Here is a 17,895-nt window from a genome sequence, read left to right as displayed (position 1 = left end):
CTCCAATCAGAGCGCACCTTACTCTACCTGACCAATGGCGGCCGGCTTTGCATTTAAAAAGGAAGCTACAACCCTGAATGTCGCTGTCCGATTCGTCCGCACCGACCGCAACCTTTGGGATTGGTGGAGAGGTTCACAGGCCCTCACTGTCCCCGCCCCTTTACTACAATGGTCTCGAGGGGTTCAGGAGGAAAGTGTTCTCACTCATTCATTCAACAGGAGATGGGCTCAATTTACTGTAATGGGCTGTGGGGGTACAGTGGTCATGTCTCATGTTGAGGGGGAAGGTGTTTCCTCTCATTTAACAGAAGAGGACCTATTTACTACAGAGTTTTTTTGTGATGCAGCTGTAGTCTCCCATAGAGCCCTGAGGCTCAGGTTTAAATCCCACTGCTCCAGTATGTGTAATAACATACTCAATTTTTTTCAGTCCTAAGTCACACAACTATAGTCCAACACGGTAAAAACAATGACTGCAGATGCTGAAAATCAAATACTGGATTAGTGGTGCTGGAAGAGCACAGCAGTTCAGGCAGCATCCAACGAGCAGCGAAATCAACGTTTCGGGCAAAAGCCCTTCATCAGGAATGTATTGTTTCCATAGTATAGTCCAACACGTCTATTTGAAATCGCACGCGCTTGGAGCGTACCCTCTTCATCAGGTGAAGACATGGAAAACAAAACGTGCAGGAAAGAGAATTCAGATAAATGATCAGCCATGGATGGTGATGAAAGACAGATCATCTCAACAGTCAATTCCCTATTCCCATTCCTATTTCTGATCTTCTTCATACATGACAAAAGTTGTATATTTTCCAAACATTAATTTTATTTCCATGGTTTAAAAATGAATATTTAAGAATGGTCAGTTTATTCTTTCTCACTTGAGCACATTGTGACCCACAACTATTTCGATCCCACTGTTAATATCATAGCCCCTCTCATGAGATATCAGAGGAACAATTCATAAACAAAATTTGACACTGAGTCACTCGAGTAGACACTTGAACAGAGAAAGCGCCCAACAGATATTGGGAATCTAAAGGTTATTGAAGTGAAATGTTCAGAAGAGCAGGTGAACACCCCCAATAAGGGAACTCACCTGACTGACCTAATTATAATCACCACAGTATCCAGTGCTACTCTTCACCGAACACTGATTAAACGGAAAAGGAAAGTAATGATCCAACTATCTTTTGAATCCCATCATTGAATCTGACTCCAACACTCTCTCTCGCAAATCATTCCAAAGATCGAAGATTTTCAATCATTAATGAAGTATGTTCTGGATCTCTCCCAAAACACAATTCATATGGATCTTGCTTCAAATCATTTGCAGTAAGTTCTTCACATGGACAAATTTGCAGCTTAGAGCATTTGTTTAAATTTTATATCATATTGGTGTGGCACAGTGCTTGGCATTGCTACCTCACAGCACGAGGGAACCAGGTTCAATTCCAGCCTCAGGTGAGTGTCTGTGTGGAGTTTGCATGTTCTCCCTGTCTGCATGGGTTTCCTTCCACAGTCCAAAGATGTGCAAGTTAGGTGGATTGACCATGCAAAATTGCTCTGTGATGTGTAGGTTATGTGGCTTAGTCATACTAAATGAGAGAACTGGATGATCCTGGGTGGGATGTTCTTTGATGTGTCAGTGCAGGCTCAATGGGACAAATGGCCTCTTTCTGCACTGTAGGGATTTTATGATCTCTGTCTGATTTCTTGCACATGCTACTTTCTGAAAAGGACATTTTACTGTCATGTTCAGTACTGCAATCTCTATACTTTCATACATACCTCGAAATTAGGTTTGAATGAAATCCCCCCATTTCACTGTATTTTAGGTACCATTCCCCCCCCCCCCCCCTTCCATTCCTTATTCATTTTTCCATTACCTGTGTTATGATCCCCTCCTCTTTATATATATTATTGTAGACAGGCTAAATCTAGTTACCATGTCTCTAAAATATGAGATGAAATATGATCGCATACTTTGAGTCCATTACTACAGCTTGTTAAGGTCTCTTGCCAAAGAGAACTCTCAATCCTGCATCCTTCGGTAGGATTATATGAGGATATCTGGTCAGCATGGACGAGTTGGATTAAATGGTTTGTTTCCGTCCTGTGCATCTCTATGACTATGACTATCGAATAAGGGCCAGGAGCAGGCAGGTGGGACTAGTTTAGTTGGGGATCATGTACTGAACGGCCTGTTTCCAGGCTGTATGACTACACAGCCTCAAATGAATGGGGATCAATCCCAAAGAGATATTAAAGGTCTCGAGCACCACCTTAGGCACATGTGTGGACACCTTCCAGATAACTGAGAGCAGTGGGGCACTGTGAAGTTCAGTACATCAGTTAGCCAGCAAGTTCTCTTCGGGAGACTTGTCTCGAGAAAGGAAGCGGTTTCCTGTCCCATCAACTGGACTGTGGATCAGTTTGGAGTAGGTCCTATATCTCTGACAACATAGGTGGACAGAATCGAGAGTGTGGTGCTGGAAAAGCACAGCAGGTCAGGCAGCATCCAAGGAGCAGGAGAATTGACGTTTAGGGCATAAACCCTTCATCAGCAATGAGGCTTGTGGGCCGGGAGCGCTGAGAGATAAATGGAAGGGGGGTGGTGTTGGGGAGAAGGGAGCTGAGAATATGATAAGCAGATGAAGATGATTGGTCGGAGAGGAGGGTGGGGTGGATAGATGGGAAAGGTGATGGACAGGTCAGGAGGACGAGTGGAGAATTGGGGCTGTGATAAGGTGGAGGGGGGGGAAGAGGAGGAGGATACACGAGGAAACTTTTGAATTCCACATTGATCCCATGTGGTTGCAGGGTCCCAAGGTGGAATAAGAGGTGTTCTTCCTTCAGGCGTTAGGTGGTAAGGGTTTGGCAATGGAGACAGCCCAGGACCTCAATGATCTTGATGGAATGGGAGGGGAGTTGAAGTGTTCAGCCACAGGACGGTGGGGTTTTTGGGTGTCCCAGAGTGGTTCTCTGAAACAATCCACAAGTTGGCGCCCTGTCTCTCTGACGTAGAGAAGCCCACATTGGATGGAATGGATACAGTGGATGACACTGGTGGAGGTCGAGGTAAATTTCTGTCAGATGTGGAAAGATCCTTTGGGCCCTTGGATGGAGGTGAGAGGAGTGGTATGGACACATGTTTTACACTTCCTGTGGTGGTGGGGAAGGGGCCGGGAGTGGGATGTCGGCTGGTTGTGGGCACATGGACCTGACGAGGGAGTCGCAGAGGAAATGGCCTCTCTGGAATGCTGGTAGGGGTGGGGAGAGAAAAATATACCTGGTGGTGGGGTCCGTTTGTAGGGAGCAGAGGCTGATGTGATGTATCCGGAGGTTGTGGGGTGGAAGGTGAGGACGGTTGGGGGTGGGTTCTGTCCTTGTTCCATTGGGAGGGGTGGGGTTCAAGGGCGGTGTTGCAGGATGTGGAGATGATGTGCTGGAGGGCATTGTCGACCACGTGGGAAGAGAAATTGCGAACTTGGAAGGAGGAGGCCCTCTGGGATTTTCTACGGTGGAATTGGTCATCCTGGGAACAGATGCGGCGGAGGAATTGGGAATAAGGGACAGTGTTTTTACAGGAGGTGGGGTGGGAGGAGGCGTAATCTAGGTAGCTGTGGGAGTCGGTGGGCTTGTAGTTGATGTCCACGGTTAGTCGGTAGCCAGAGATGGAGAGGTCCTGGAAAGGGAGATGGTCCAGGTGAATTTGAGGTCGGTGTGAAAGGTGTTGATAAAGACGACGAACTGTTCAACTCCTTGTGAGAGCATGAAGTGGCACCAATATGGTCATCGATGTCCTGGAGGAACAGGTGTAACTGAGGAAAATGGACTGTTCCACGTACCCAACAAAGAGGCAGGCATAGCTGGGTCCCATGTGGGTGCCCATGGCTACCCCTTTAGTTTGGTACATTGGTTTGGATGCCATCTGAGGTTTGTGCGGATAACTTCAGTGGGAACGTGCAGTCCTGGGCTCAGTGAGCAACACTGCAAGCAAAGCTCACAGAATCCTACAGGGAAACAGGCCCTTTCACCCAACAAGTCCACACTGGTGGCACAGTGGTTAGTACTGCTGCCTCATAGCGCCAGAGAACCGGGTTCAATTCCCGCCTCAGGTGACTCTCTGTGTGGAGTTTGCACGTTCTCCCCGTGTCTGCGTGGGTTTCCTCCAGGTGCTCCGGTTTCCTCCCACAATCCAAAAATGTGCAGGTTAGGTGAATTAGCCATACAAAATTGCCTGTAGTGTTCGGTGAAGGGGTAAATGTAGGAGAATGGGTCTGGGTGGGTTACGCTTTGGCGGGTCGGTGTGGACTTGTTGGCCCGAAGGGCCTGTTTTCACACTGTGAGTAATCTAATCTTAAAAAAAAAGATCCTCTGAAGAGTAACCCACTCCCCTACCTTAGTCTACATTACCCCCTAAACAAAGCTCACACAATCCCTACAGGGAAACAGGCCCTTCAACCCAACAAGTCCACACTGACCCTCTGAAGAGTAACCCACCCAGACCCATTTCCCTACCCCATTAGTCTACATTAACCCCTAAACAATTCACTGCACCTACACATCCCTGAACACTCTGGGACAATTTAGCTTGGCTAATTCACTTGCTCATGTTTGGATTGTGGGAGCACCCAGAGGAAACCCTTGCAGACATGGGGGGGAGAATGTACAAACTCCACAAAGACAGTCACCCTGAGGGTGCCTGGCGATGTGACACAGTGGCACTAATCACTGAGCTACTGTGCCGCCCGTGAGCTAACCTGGGGTTGGGGGAAGATGGGAGGGGTGTGGGGGTGCTGTCTAGCAGAAAACAAAGAGAGCTCGCTGACGCTCCCACTGCACCCACTGTCAGAACGGGCAGGAGGTTCAGTCCTGGGGGTGACCCTCATCAGTGTCGCCGGCGGAATCTGCTGGTGCCCCCTCTGGTGTCTCTGCAAGTTACTGGACGACGTGAACCTCCGACTGCACTTGGGGCAGGCATACGGCCTCTCCCCGGTGTGGACCCGCTGGTGCCTCAGCAGGTTGGAGGCCTGGGTAAAGCCCTTCCCGCACTGAGGACAGCTGAATGGTCTCTCCCCCGTGTGGACCCGCTGGTGGTCCAGCAAGTCAGAGGAGCGTTTAAAGCCCTTCCCACACTCAGGGCAGGGGAACGGCCTCTCCCCGGTGTGACTGTGCCGATGAGTCTCCAGGGCAGACGGGAAACTGAAGCATTTCCCACAGTCGCCACACTTCCACGGTTTCTCCATGGGGCAGGATTCCTCGGGTTTCTCCATGGCTGAAGCTTCAGCCGCGCACAAACGTGTATACAGCCCCTCCCCAGTGTGAATTCCTCTTTCCAGGCCGTATAACTGTTTCTGGCTCCACACTCAGTGCACTGCAACAGTAGGGTCTCTCATCCAGTCCCACTGATGCTGAAAACATGAAAAAGGAACCAAAAAGCATTGCTCCATCTCACAGAATCATAGTTGAAAATCTTTGCTGTCCCGATGGATTGAGTGACTGTCAGACATTGATGTGAAAATGATGACTGCAGATGCTGGAGATCAGAGTCGAAAAGTGTAGTGCTGAAAAAAACACAGCAGGTCAGGCAGCATCTGAGGAGCAGGAGAGTCAAGCATAAGCTGTTGATTTTGAAACATCCGTCTTCAGATAGTCTGTAAAAAGAGATTACAAAAGTCATCATTGTCAATCCGGGGGGAGGTGGGGTCGGAATGAGACAACAAGGTATTGACACCGACACCAGAAAGAAACTGAACATAGAGACGTGGCAAACGTTAGTGGCAAGCCAGAGTCAGAGAGAGACACAGCACAGAAACAGACCATTTGGTCCAACTCATCCATGTCGACCAGATATCCAAAATTAATCTAGTTCCATTTGCCAGCATTTGGCCAATAACCCTCTAAACCCCTCCTATTCATATACCTATCCAGATGCCTTTTAAATGTCATACTCTTACCAGCACCCACCACTTCCTCTGGCAAATTTGTACACGCACCACGTTCTGCATGAAAACTTGCCCCTTAGGTCCGTTTCTTACAAATTGCTCTCCAACTAAACCCGTAGCACTATGGCAATCCCAGTCTATGTTTGAAAAGTTAAAATCCCTAACAATAACCATCCAATTACTCTTACAGGTAACTCAAATCTCCATCCAAATTTGTTTCTCAATTTCCCACTGACCAACACAACACAATCCCAATAAGGTGATCAGCCCTTCCTTATTTCTCAGTTCGAACCAAATCACCTTCTGGATGTATTCCTAGGAATATTCTCCTTAAGTCCAACAGGAATACTATCCCTTATCAAAAACACCACTCCCTCTCATCTCTTTCCTCCCTCTCTATCCTTCCTGTAGCATTTGTATCCTGAAACATTAAGCTGCCAGTCCTGCCCATCCCTGAGCCACGTTTCTGTAATTGCTATGATATCATATCCCATCTTCCTAATCATGCCCGGAGTTCAACTGCCTTCCCTGTTACGCCTCATGCAATGAAGTAAATGCAATTTAATTTGTTAGTCCTACCTTGCTCTCTGCTTTGTCCCTTCCTGACCTGACTGTTTGACTCACTCCCTTTCCCAACTGTACCAGTCTCATGTTGATCTCTTTCCTCACTATTTCCCTGGGTACCTCCCCACCCACCCCACCTTACTAGTTTAATTCCTCCCAAGCAGCTCTTGCAAATTTCCCAGCCAGTATATTAGCTCTCTTCCAATATTCAGGTGCAATCTATCCTTCTTGTACAGGTCACATCTACTCCAGAAGAGATTTCAATGATCCAAAAATGTGAACCCTTCTCCCATGCACCAGCTCCTCAGCCATGCATTCATCTGCTCTATCCTCTCTATTCCAACCCTCACGAGCTCATAGCACTGGCAGTAATCCAGATTTTTCTTGACTCTAGGACCTCTTTTTTTAAATTTGTGCCTGACTTTCTACACTTTCCCTTCAGAATCACATCCTTTTCCCTTCCTATGTCATTGGTTACAATGTGTACAATGACCTCCAACCGGTCACTCTCCCTTTTGAGAACATTCTGCACCCTCTCGGAGACATCCTTGATCCTGGCACCAGAGAGGCGACACACCATTCTGATTTTTCACTGCTAACGACAGAAGCGTCAGTTTGTACCTCTGACTAGAGAGCCCCTTATCAAAATTGATCACTTGGAACCCGATGTTCCCCTCATTACATGAGAGCATATCTCGAGACCAGAAACTTGGCTTTTCGTGCTACATTCCCTGAGAGACCATCACCCCCTACATTTTCCAAAACAGCAGACTTATTTGAAATGGGGACAGCCACAGAAGACTCCTGCACTACCTGCCTACCCCTCCTACCTTTCCTGGAGTTAACCCATCTCCCTGAATGTAGCTGCGGCTTTTCTCCCTTCCTATCATTGCCAAACCATCATACCCCCAGGTCTTGTAAAATCCTCATTACCTCGAACTGTCACTGCAACTTATCCACACAATCGAATTGGATTTGCAACCAAACACACTTACTGCAGACATAATCACCAGTAACATGGATACTCTCCCTAATCTCCCACATCTGACAGGAAGAGCATATCACTCTCATAAAAGCCACCTTTGCTCCTTCACAATCTACAGACCCAGAAAATAGCACTGTCTTTTTGCTCTAAAAAAGTGCTCCGGGCTAACACAGTACTTGTGGTTTATATTTTTAAAATTTAATCAAGAGACAGATGTCAGTAAAACATATAATCAAGAAAGAATCCACTCCATTCACGACTGCAGACTTACAGCTGAGTTACACGTTAAAGACTATACACTTCTCTGTTCCTGTTCTGTGAACTCCCCCACACAGGTTCCTCCATGGTCAGCTGTGAAGTTTGCTGTTCATTAACCTTTCCCAGATGCACTGCAACGTCCAGTAACTGTGCAGATTCACTGCAATGTAAATTTCTTTTCCTCTCTCCCTCATTTTGGACTTCTATCCATGCCCCTTATAAACCTCTATAAGGTCATCTCTGAGCCTCCTACGCTCCAGGGAAAACAGCCGCAGTCTTTTCAGCCTCTCCCGATAACTGGAACCCTCCAACTCTGGCAACAGCCTTGTAAATCATTTCCAAACTCTTTTAAAGTTTCACAAAATCTTTCTAACATAGGAGACCAGAACTGAATGCAGTGATCCAAAAGTGGCCTAACTAATATCATGTACAACCATAACATGACTCCCAACTCTTGTACACAATGCTCTGCTCAATAAAGGCAAGCGCCACCAAACGCTTTCTTCACTACCGTGTCTACCTGTGACTCCACTTTCACAGAACTACAAATCTGCACTCCATGGTCTCTTGATGCAGGAACACTCTCCACGGCCTTACCATTAAATGTGTAAATCCTGCCCTGATGTGCCTTTCCAAAATGCAACATCTCACATTTATCTAAATGAAACTTTATCTGCCACTCCTCGGCCCATCAGCCCATCCATTCAATTCTAATTTAGATTGAACTTTCTTTCCTCTCTTATTTCCTAAATGCTGAAAATCTCCATCCCCACATTCTCCCTCCATTCTCTCTTTGCTGAACCTAATCCGTGCTGTACCTCATCCTGAAGGGTCTGGTTTACGCTGATTTACAGCCCACGCTTGGGGGATCTAATTGAAACTTACAGAATACTGATTGGCCTGGACAGGGTGGATGTTGGGGAGATGTTTCCATTGGTCGGAGAGATTAGGTCTCAAGGGCGCAGCCTTAGAGTAAAGGGAAGACCTTTTAGAACGTAGATAAAGGGGAAACCTTTGTAGCCAGAGAGTGCGAAACCTATGGAATTCATTGCCACAGAGACTGTGTTGGGCAAGTCACTGAGTATATTCAAGACACAGATAAATAGGTTCTTGTGTATCAAGGATATTGAGTGTTATGGGGAGAAAGCAAGAGAATGGGGTTGAGAAACTTGTCAGCCATGATTGAATGGTGGAGCAGACCTGATTGGCTGAATGGCCTAATTTCTGCTCCGAGGTCTTATGGTCTCTTGTTGTCCTGGAAATAGTGAGAGAGAACTGGGAGCAGGAGTAGGCCATTTGGTCTTTCAAGTCTGCACCAACATTGAACAGATCTGCACCAACATTGAACTGGATATGAATATACCTACATCTCGGTGGATCGGCTGGGACCTTTTTCACTGGAGCATAGGAGGTTGAGAGGTGATCTTATCAAGCTTTATAAAGTCATGAGGGGTATAGATGAGGTGAATGATGGGTTTCTTTTCCTTAGAGTGGGGATTTCAAGGTTAGGGAGCAAATTTTGAAGGTGAGTGGAGAAAGATTTTAAAAAGACAGGAGGAACACCTTTGTTTTCCCATAGAGAATGTTCGTATGTGGAATGAATGTCCAGAGGAAGCGGGGATGCAGGTACAGTTACAACATTTAAAAGACATTTGGATAAGGACATGAATGGGAAAGGTTTGGACGTGTTAAGGACTAGGCCAGACCACTCAAAACATTCTTAAGCAGGCAGCGCAGACCATAACTTTGCTATTTGTTTCAGTAAGTGCACAGTGAAAATTACCCAAAGTTAGCTAGGTTGACTACCAGGATTTAAAACAGATAAATGTATTCACAAGAATACAGAATGAAACACAAAGAACAGAATATAGAGTACCTACAGAACTCAAATGTACACAACAGTCCCAATAAACAAACCCCTTAAACATCCAGTAAAACTGAAACAGAGGCTGACAGGTCGAAGTTAGAAGGGCAGAAGGAGAGAGAGTTTAACAACTATTCTCCACACAGTCCACTGCTGAACTCACTCAAACAAGGCCTCAGTTTTCATAACAGATCACTTGTCTTTCATTATGCAGGTCACTTCGAAAACATAAAAGCTTGGGCCTAAAGTCTCATCTGTTGACGTGTAAACAAAAAAGCCAACTAATACCCTCTTCATTTCTGTACGAAACCACCCGTTTTGGAGTCCGTGGCCACTTTCCCGCCACTCTGAAAAAAAACCAAGGACACGGTATCCTTGAGAAGAAGGACCAGCTTTTAGAAAAAGGACCAGCTTTATGACAGAGGGAGATGGGCCAAACACTGGCAGATGGGATTAGTTTAGTATGCAAACAAAGCATGGATTAGTTGGACTGAAGGGTCTGTTTCTGTGCTGCATGATTCTGTAATGGTCTCAAAACCATTTTCTTGTCTTCCCCTCTAACCATCCACTTCTTTGTTGTTCAAAAGTCAGATGACCTCAGCCTTGAATATATTCAATGACTACCCCCCCCCCCCGCCTCCCAATTGCAGGAAGTCAACCCCATTTTTTAACTCAATTCCTATTGCCTTGCTGACTGTTTGCTGCACCTGTCTGACAACTGGTGCAGAAGGACGCTGAGGTCCCTTTGTACATCACACATCATTCCTGATGAAGGGCTCGTGCCCAAAACATTGACTCTCCTGCTCCTCGGATGCTGCCTGACCTGCACTTGACTCTGATCTCCAGCATCTGCAGTCCTCACTTTCTCCACATACCAATATATTATCATTTAAACCATGCACCTCCTTTCTGCCGTTTTTAAAAGCAAGAAGCTTTAACTTTACATTGCGGTACTGCATTTGTTGTGCGTTTGCCAATTGAGACACAGACGTGGACCAACTTTTCCAAAGTCTGTCCCCTCCCTGGATTCACTCCCTTTCCCTTCAGTTCGTGGAAATCAGCAACTGAATCCCAGAACGAAAAAGAAATGAAAAAGTGGGTGAGAAAAGAGAGTGCCGTACGCACAGATGTTGGACAAAGTTGCAGTCTGGGGTGAAGCTCAATCTTCATTCAAAGAGAGAGAGAGAGAGAGAGGAACAACCACATCTTGAAAAACTCACATCCCAACTTCCGCGTTCAGACAGAGGCTGTTCTGAATGGCAGGAGGACCAGGCTCCTTCCGGTCCTCCGGGTCTCCGGGTCTCACCAATGATCCTTCAGAAGGAAGCCAAGCGCCGCTTCCGCGGACAGCGACGAGCATGCTCAGTGCTTTTGCTGACACCGCAGTACATGCGCAATTGTTGCTGACACTGCAGTACATGCGCAGTTGTTGGTGACACCGCAGTACATGCGCAGTTGTCGCTGACACCGAGAAGCATGCGCACTCTGCTTTGTGGAGGTGCTGGCGTTCCTGACAGATTTTAAGCGTCCAAATGTCAATAGGAGAAAAAAAGCTGCAGCCACAATTTTATTTTTCCCTGTGGATCGACATTTTATTCCTCTTGAATTTCGTCCGGCTTTGTATGTCTTTTCCCCAGGGGAGAGGAAGTCCAAAACTAGACGGCATAGGTTAAGGGTGAGAGGGGAAAGATTTAAAACGGTCCTAAGGGGTAACTTTCATGTAGAGTGTGGTGTGTGTATGGAATGAGCTGCCCAGAGGAAGTGGTGGAGGCTGCTACAATTACAACATTTGAAAGGCATCAGGGTCAGGATGGGTATCTGAATAGGAAGGTGTGAGAGAGATATGGGCGAAATGCTGTCAAATGGGTCACTAGATCAATTTAGGAGATCTGGAGGGCATGGGCGAGTTGGACTGAAGGATCTGTTTCTGTGCTGTATGACTCTATGCGTCTATTTCAATGCAAGTTTCAGAAACATGAGTGCAGCTTTTTAAAAAATAAATTAATATACTTTTAGATGTTAACAATGTTTCTGAATCTATCATTTTAGCTGTTCTTAATTTTAAAGATCAGCCATTTCTTGCGCACCCCTGTCTTCCAGGTAGAGTCATCACTATCGATTCTCTCTCTTTCCTGAGAAAGAGATACAGCAATCGAAGAGGGCACGAGAAAGCATAAAATGGTAGAAGGGAGGGAGAATGGACAGGGGAGTGGGGGTAGAGAGAGAGAGAGAGAGAGAGAAAATGACAGGGGACAGAGGGTGGGGTGCAGAAAATGAGGGGAAGAGAGAGAAGGCGGCTGAGCACAGAGAATTGGTAAGTGCAGAGTGTGAGGAGAGAGAGTGGATGGGGACCAAAGGTTTGGGGACTGACAGCACAAATCCCACCTTCCTCAGGACTAGTGTCAGTGTCTCATGAATTGGAACCCACTCCACCCACAGCAGACCTGAGGCAATTGTTTCTCAATAGATGCTTGGCTCATGCAGTAGAATCATATAATCCCGACAGGCCATTTGGCCCATAAAATTCAGACTGACCTTCCAAACAGTATCCCATCAAGACCCACCCGTTTTTCCTGCAGTTCCTCACGGTTAACCGATCCTCAGTTGCACATATATGGACACTTTAGCACAGCCGATCTACCCTGAACTGCACCCAGAGTTAACTCATGCAGACAGAAGGGTGAGGACGTGTTAAAGTCCACACAGACAGCTGCTCAAGAGTGAGACCGAACCCAGGTCCCCAACATTGTGAGTCAGTGGTACCAACCACTGAGCCACCGTGCCACCCAGAGCTTTGATGTTCTGCTTTGTCCTAGTAGTTTCTAACTTCTCATGTGCCCTCAGCAGAGGCTTCTCCTCCTGACATTGTTGGATCACACCCACTGCAACCTCCCTTTCCCAATTCTCCAGCCCTGAGCACATCGGTTCCTAAATCCTGGCACCTAACAGACACCAATGCCATCTGTGCTCCTGCTGACAACTGCAGAGAATGGAGACCATCCCTGTCACTGTTCTGTCCCTTACCACCACCTCCCCCTCCCCAATGTTGTTTTTACTCCCACTGCCCAACCAGTCAGCTCCTACCACCTGCAGCCCTCTCTCAGATCCCCTTTACCTGCCAGACCTGCACTTACACCCTCCTGACCCTGTCCACTGATGCAAACAAAAGGCTCTCTCCAGAAGGGAATGACCATCTCCCAGAATAAAGTGTCTGGTTAACTTTCCCACTTTACCCTCAACATGTCTGCAGCCTGGCTTCCAGCTCCATCTCTCTGAGCCGAATGTCCTCCAGGATGTGTTTGCCCTGGATCACAGCATCCAGAACCTCCCACCTTCTGCAAATTGAAAGACAAGCCCCACCCTGCCCTCTCCAATGTGTGTTGTATAACTGATAGCCAAGTATGGAACCCATGAGGATGGCCTCAACAGGGACCTTGGTTTCATGTCACACTGCAAGTGACCCCACTCACAGACTTGTACCCCATTACTCACACATGTTACCAAGCATGCTCGAATGCAAACACATGCTCTTATGCACAAACACACACGCTCTCATGCATGCACACACATCAGTTTATGGGGTGAAATTGCAATTGCAGAATTTTATTTGCAGATACATTATATTTTGCCCAAAAAGCGCACAATCTTCAGGCAGTCAATCCATGTGACATGTTATAAATCCCTACTTTGGAAACAGAACCAATCTGACTCAAGATTGGGTTGCAGACAGACTCTAACATGAGTGAATCAGAGGGTTTTCTTTCCCCAGAAAATGATTTCATCATTAGATTCTGAACTCCAGATTTCTGACTGAATTCCAATTCCGCCATCTGCTGTGGTGGGATTCAAACCCAGGAGTCCTGAGGAGTCCCCAGAACTGGGTTGATAGTCCAGTCGATAATGGCACTCGGCCCTTGTTCCTTCAATCACCCTGTGATGGCACATGAACTCACTGGTGCCTCCGCAGGTTGGAGGAGGAGGTGATGCCCTTCCCGCACTGAGAGTCGGTGAGCATGCTGTGCCTGGTGTGGACCCGCTAGTGCGTCTGCAGGCTGGAAGAATTGATGAATCCCTTCCTGTACCTGGAGCAGGTGATTAGCCATTCCCTGTTGTGGACTCGCTGGTGAACTTCCATAATCTCAAAACATATAATCAAGAAAGCACCCACTCTATTCACTACTGCAGACTTACGGCAAGGTACACGTTAAAAACTATGCAGCAATCTGTTCCTGTGCTGTGAGCTGTCCTACACATGTTCCTCCAAGATCAGCTGTTAATTTTGTTGTTTGTTAATTTTTCCAAGATGTTCAGAGATACATGATTTCAAACAGCAAAGACAGTAACCATGCAGATTCACTGCTATATCCGTTAGTAGTATACGTTTCTTTCTCTCTCTCTCTCTCTCTCTCTCTCTCTCCCTTACAGACCATGTGCTTGCTGTCTTTGGCTGTCTTTCTCCATTTTGAAATTGCTGTTGACTTGATTCTTTTACTCTAAAGTTCCAAGACAATGCATCAGCATATAAAACATTAATTGCTGCTCCTGGAATTCAAGGAAATCGCCTCCAACACTGAAAATACCTCAAAAAAGGAGCACTTCTTACAGCAACAAATTTTCCAGTCCTCCATCTTGGATTAGTTCTTGGTGAACCTTCCCATCTCCCAGGTTACAGTTATTCAAATAATTTGCTTTTCTATTTTTGCTAGAAAAGTGGATAACCTCACGTTTATCCACACTAACTGCATCTGACATACATTTACCCACTCACTCAGACTGTCCAAATAACATTGTATCCTCCTCACAGCTCACCCTTCCACCCAGCTTCGTGTCATCTGCAATTTGTGATATATTCCATTTAGTTCCCTCATCTAAATCATTGACACATAATGTGAATACCTGGGGTCCTAGCCCCAATCCCTGCAGTTATAAAACATCGATCTGACTGACTATACAAAATAGCAGATGTTAGCTTGACGTTCACAACTGACGAAGACCTGATAAGCAATTATGAACCACTGAATTACTAAATCACAGAAGCAGGCCATTCAGCCCATCGTGTCCATGCAGCTCTCTAAATGAGCTTTCTGATGTTGTGCCATTTTCCTGACGTTTCCTTGGAAACTGGTACATTGCTTGTCATCAAATAATTTTCCAATGCTCTTAACTGAATCTGCTTCAACCACTGTTCCATGCGATGTCTTCCAGATCTACTTACTCACTTTGTGAAATTTCTTTCTCACATCACATTTTCTTCCTTGTAATGGATTTCAAATCTGCATTCTTATTCTCAATGCTTTTCCCATGGTGAACAGTTTTTCACTGTCTTTTCTGGGTATGATTTTTCTCATAATTTTCAAAACTTATTTTGAATCTGACTTCAGAGAGCAGTCCATGAGGCCAAGCCTCATCAACAACACAGAAACAACTAAAGGCCCCTCAGTCATCGCTGTGAGTCCCATAGCAACCATTATTACCTGGGCGGCCATGCATTCAAAATATGGTCTCTCAACATCACTAGTATTGGCCCACAGTTTGGAAAACTATGATTCTCGCTATGACTATAAAATGAAACTTTTTTTAAAGCGGTTGTTGCTGAGAAGTTTAATCCTTTCTGTCCAGTAGGAAGTCAATGATGTGTTTAGGTTTGAATGACTCAGTGAATCCCTTCCCGCATGTGGAGCAAGTGGATCACCGCTCCCTGTGTGCCTGTGGGGATTACATTCCAGGTCAAACCGGGAATTGGATCTCTTCCTACAGCCTGAACATACCTCTGGTAACACTCCAGGGGGACTGTGCTTGTGTGGCACAGGTCAGGTCCTGCTGGCTTAGTCCTGCTCCTCGGATGCTGCTGGCCTGCTGTGCTTTTCCAACACCACTCTAATCTAGATTCTGGTTTCCAGCATCTGCAGTCCTTGTTTTTACACAGTACATAAGGATGCCATTCACACTTTCATGTCTATAATAGTTCCTGAAGGACCCACCTATTCTCCAACCCTATCTCCATCATCTTGCAACTGTCCAGCATCCTCGGTAGTGTAGTGGTTAGTATCCCCATCTGTGACTCAGGAGACTGGGGGTGCAATTCCCCGATGGGGAGGATTTGATATTTTTCTGGATGTCTTGTCGCACAGAGGTAGCGACCCTAACCCTGGATTGGGTTCAAGTCCTGCCTGCTCCAGAGTTCAAAAGTTCACAAATATAGGAGCAGAATTAGGCCATTCAGCCCATCAAGACTGTTGTGCCGTTCGATCAAGACTGCTCATCACCCCCATTTTCCTGTCTGATCCCTTGAAAGGGTTCAGAAAAGATTTACACTGATATTTCCAGAGTTGGAGCATTTGGGAGAGGCTTAATAGGCAGGGGCTGTTTTCCCTGGAGGTTCGGAGGGTGAGGGGTGACCTTATGGAGGTTTATAAAACAATGACGGGCATGGATAGGATAAACAGACAAGGTCTTTTCGATGGGGTGGGGGAGTCCAGAACTAGTCGGCATAGATTTAGGGTGAGAGGGGAAGGATGTAAAAGGGACCTGAGGGGCAACTTTTTCATGCAGAGGGTGTGCTTGTATGGAATGAGCAGCCAGAGGAAGTGGTGGAGGCTGGTACAATTACAGCATTTAATGGGCATCTGGATGGGTAGATGAATAGGAAGGGTTTAGATGGATATCAGTCAAGTGCTGGCAAATGGGACTAGATTAGGTTAGGATATCTTTTGATATGGTCAAGTTGGACTGAAGAGTCTGTTTCCGTGCTGCACATGTCTATGACTCTATAACAAATGTTCAACGAACTGGTCTGCAATTTCCCACATATGGCCTCCGTCCCATTCTGAATACAGGTGTTATATTAGCATTTTTCCAATCCAATGGAACCATAAGATCATACGACACAGGAGCAGAAATTAGGCCATTCAGTCCATCGAGTCTGCTCCACCATTCAATCATGGCTGAGATGTTTCTCAACTCCATTCTCCAGCTTTCTTCCCATAACCTTTGATCCCCTTGACAATCAGGACCATATATATATCTCAGTCTTAAATAAATGCAATGAATCTTTCCCATGTTAAGAGATTTTTGGAATATTGTAACTAATGAGTTCACTATCTACGTTGCCACTTCCTTCAGGACCCAGGGTGTAGGCCATCAGCATCAGTGGACTTGTCTGTCCTCAATCCAAATAGTTTCCTGTGTAGCTTTACCCTCTCAACGTTGATTGTTTAAGTTCTACCCTTTCTATAGCCTTTGACTTGCCAATTCTAATAGGAATAGTTCTGTTGTCTGCCCACATAAAAACTGAGATAATCTCTGCCACTTCAATGTTCCCCCATGAACTCACAGTTTTCATCTTCCAAGGTACCACACTTAGCTCAGCGACTCTGTTCCCATGAGCATACCAACAGAAGCTTTTGCTGTCCTTTTTGATATTTAGTGCGAGGTCTCTTTTGTAAGTTAACATACCTATTTTTATTTATAATTTTTAATATCCGTTTGTTTCTGTTTGAAACTTTCCTAATGTTTGACCCTTCCAGAGGTCCAGAATAACATTTCACAACAGGCTGAAAAGTTAAAAAAAGACTACGTTGAAACTTTTTTAAACAGCCCCTTTCTGGAGGCTGGGGGCCGGCAAAACGATCGCCCCGCCCCCCTTGTCACCGATTGTTTGGTGTCCTCCCCAACCACGCCCCCTCAACCCAGGAGACGTCACAATGCTGGGCCCTGCCCCTTGTGAGCTGGCGCATGTGCAGTGCAGGTCCTGTAGCGGGACTGAGGCGGTGTTACTGAGTGTGGGAGCAGAATGGTGCCAGTGGCTGAAGTAATAAGAACCGCTGGAAAAGCCGAGCAGGTCCGGCAGCTCGTGCCGAGAGAAATCATTTCGGGTCCCGGTGATCCTCCTTCAGAACAGGACCAGGTTTCAGAAACATCCCGGGGAGGTCGCCAGGCCCGAGCGGCAAGACCTGGCTCCTGCCCCCGGGGAGAGGAGACAGTGAGACAGGGTAGGATTGGGAACCGCGGGAGGAGGGAGACTGGGGAGTTTATAAACTCCTAGGGGGAGGACTGAGGCCTCCAATAGAAGCCCCACAGGCCCAGTGTTTACTTCACCGGCGAAGGAGCTCTCGGGTTGCCCGGGCAACCGGCCGCCATCTTTGTGAGGGTAAGGCGCATGTTGTCTTGGGGCGGGGAGCGCGGGCGGCCATCTTGGTGAGGGCACCATCAACTGTCATTTCTGGGAGAGAATTCCAACCTCGTGGTAACCTCGGCCTTTGCCGAGTTTA

General features: G+C 46.5%; 1 protein-coding gene across 1 annotated transcript in view; it reads right to left on the bottom strand.

Moving 5' to 3' along the window:
- Positions 1-4,745: 4,745 nt before the first annotated feature.
- Positions 4,746-17,895, bottom strand: part of LOC140460052 (uncharacterized) — a 35,276-nt gene continuing 22,126 nt past the window's right edge. Inside the window, exon 3 of the mRNA XM_072554458.1 lies at positions 4,746-5,163. Within this exon, the coding sequence (XP_072410559.1) occupies positions 4,746-5,163 (418 nt within the window). The remainder of the gene's footprint in view (positions 5,164-17,895) is intronic.

Source organism: Chiloscyllium punctatum, chromosome 36 (genome assembly GCF_047496795.1).
Source record: "Chiloscyllium punctatum isolate Juve2018m chromosome 36, sChiPun1.3, whole genome shotgun sequence".
Lineage (NCBI taxonomy): Eukaryota > Metazoa > Chordata > Chondrichthyes > Orectolobiformes > Hemiscylliidae > Chiloscyllium > Chiloscyllium punctatum.
The sequence above is the reverse complement of the archived record's forward strand: the minus strand, read 5'-3'. Positions and strand labels throughout refer to the sequence as shown.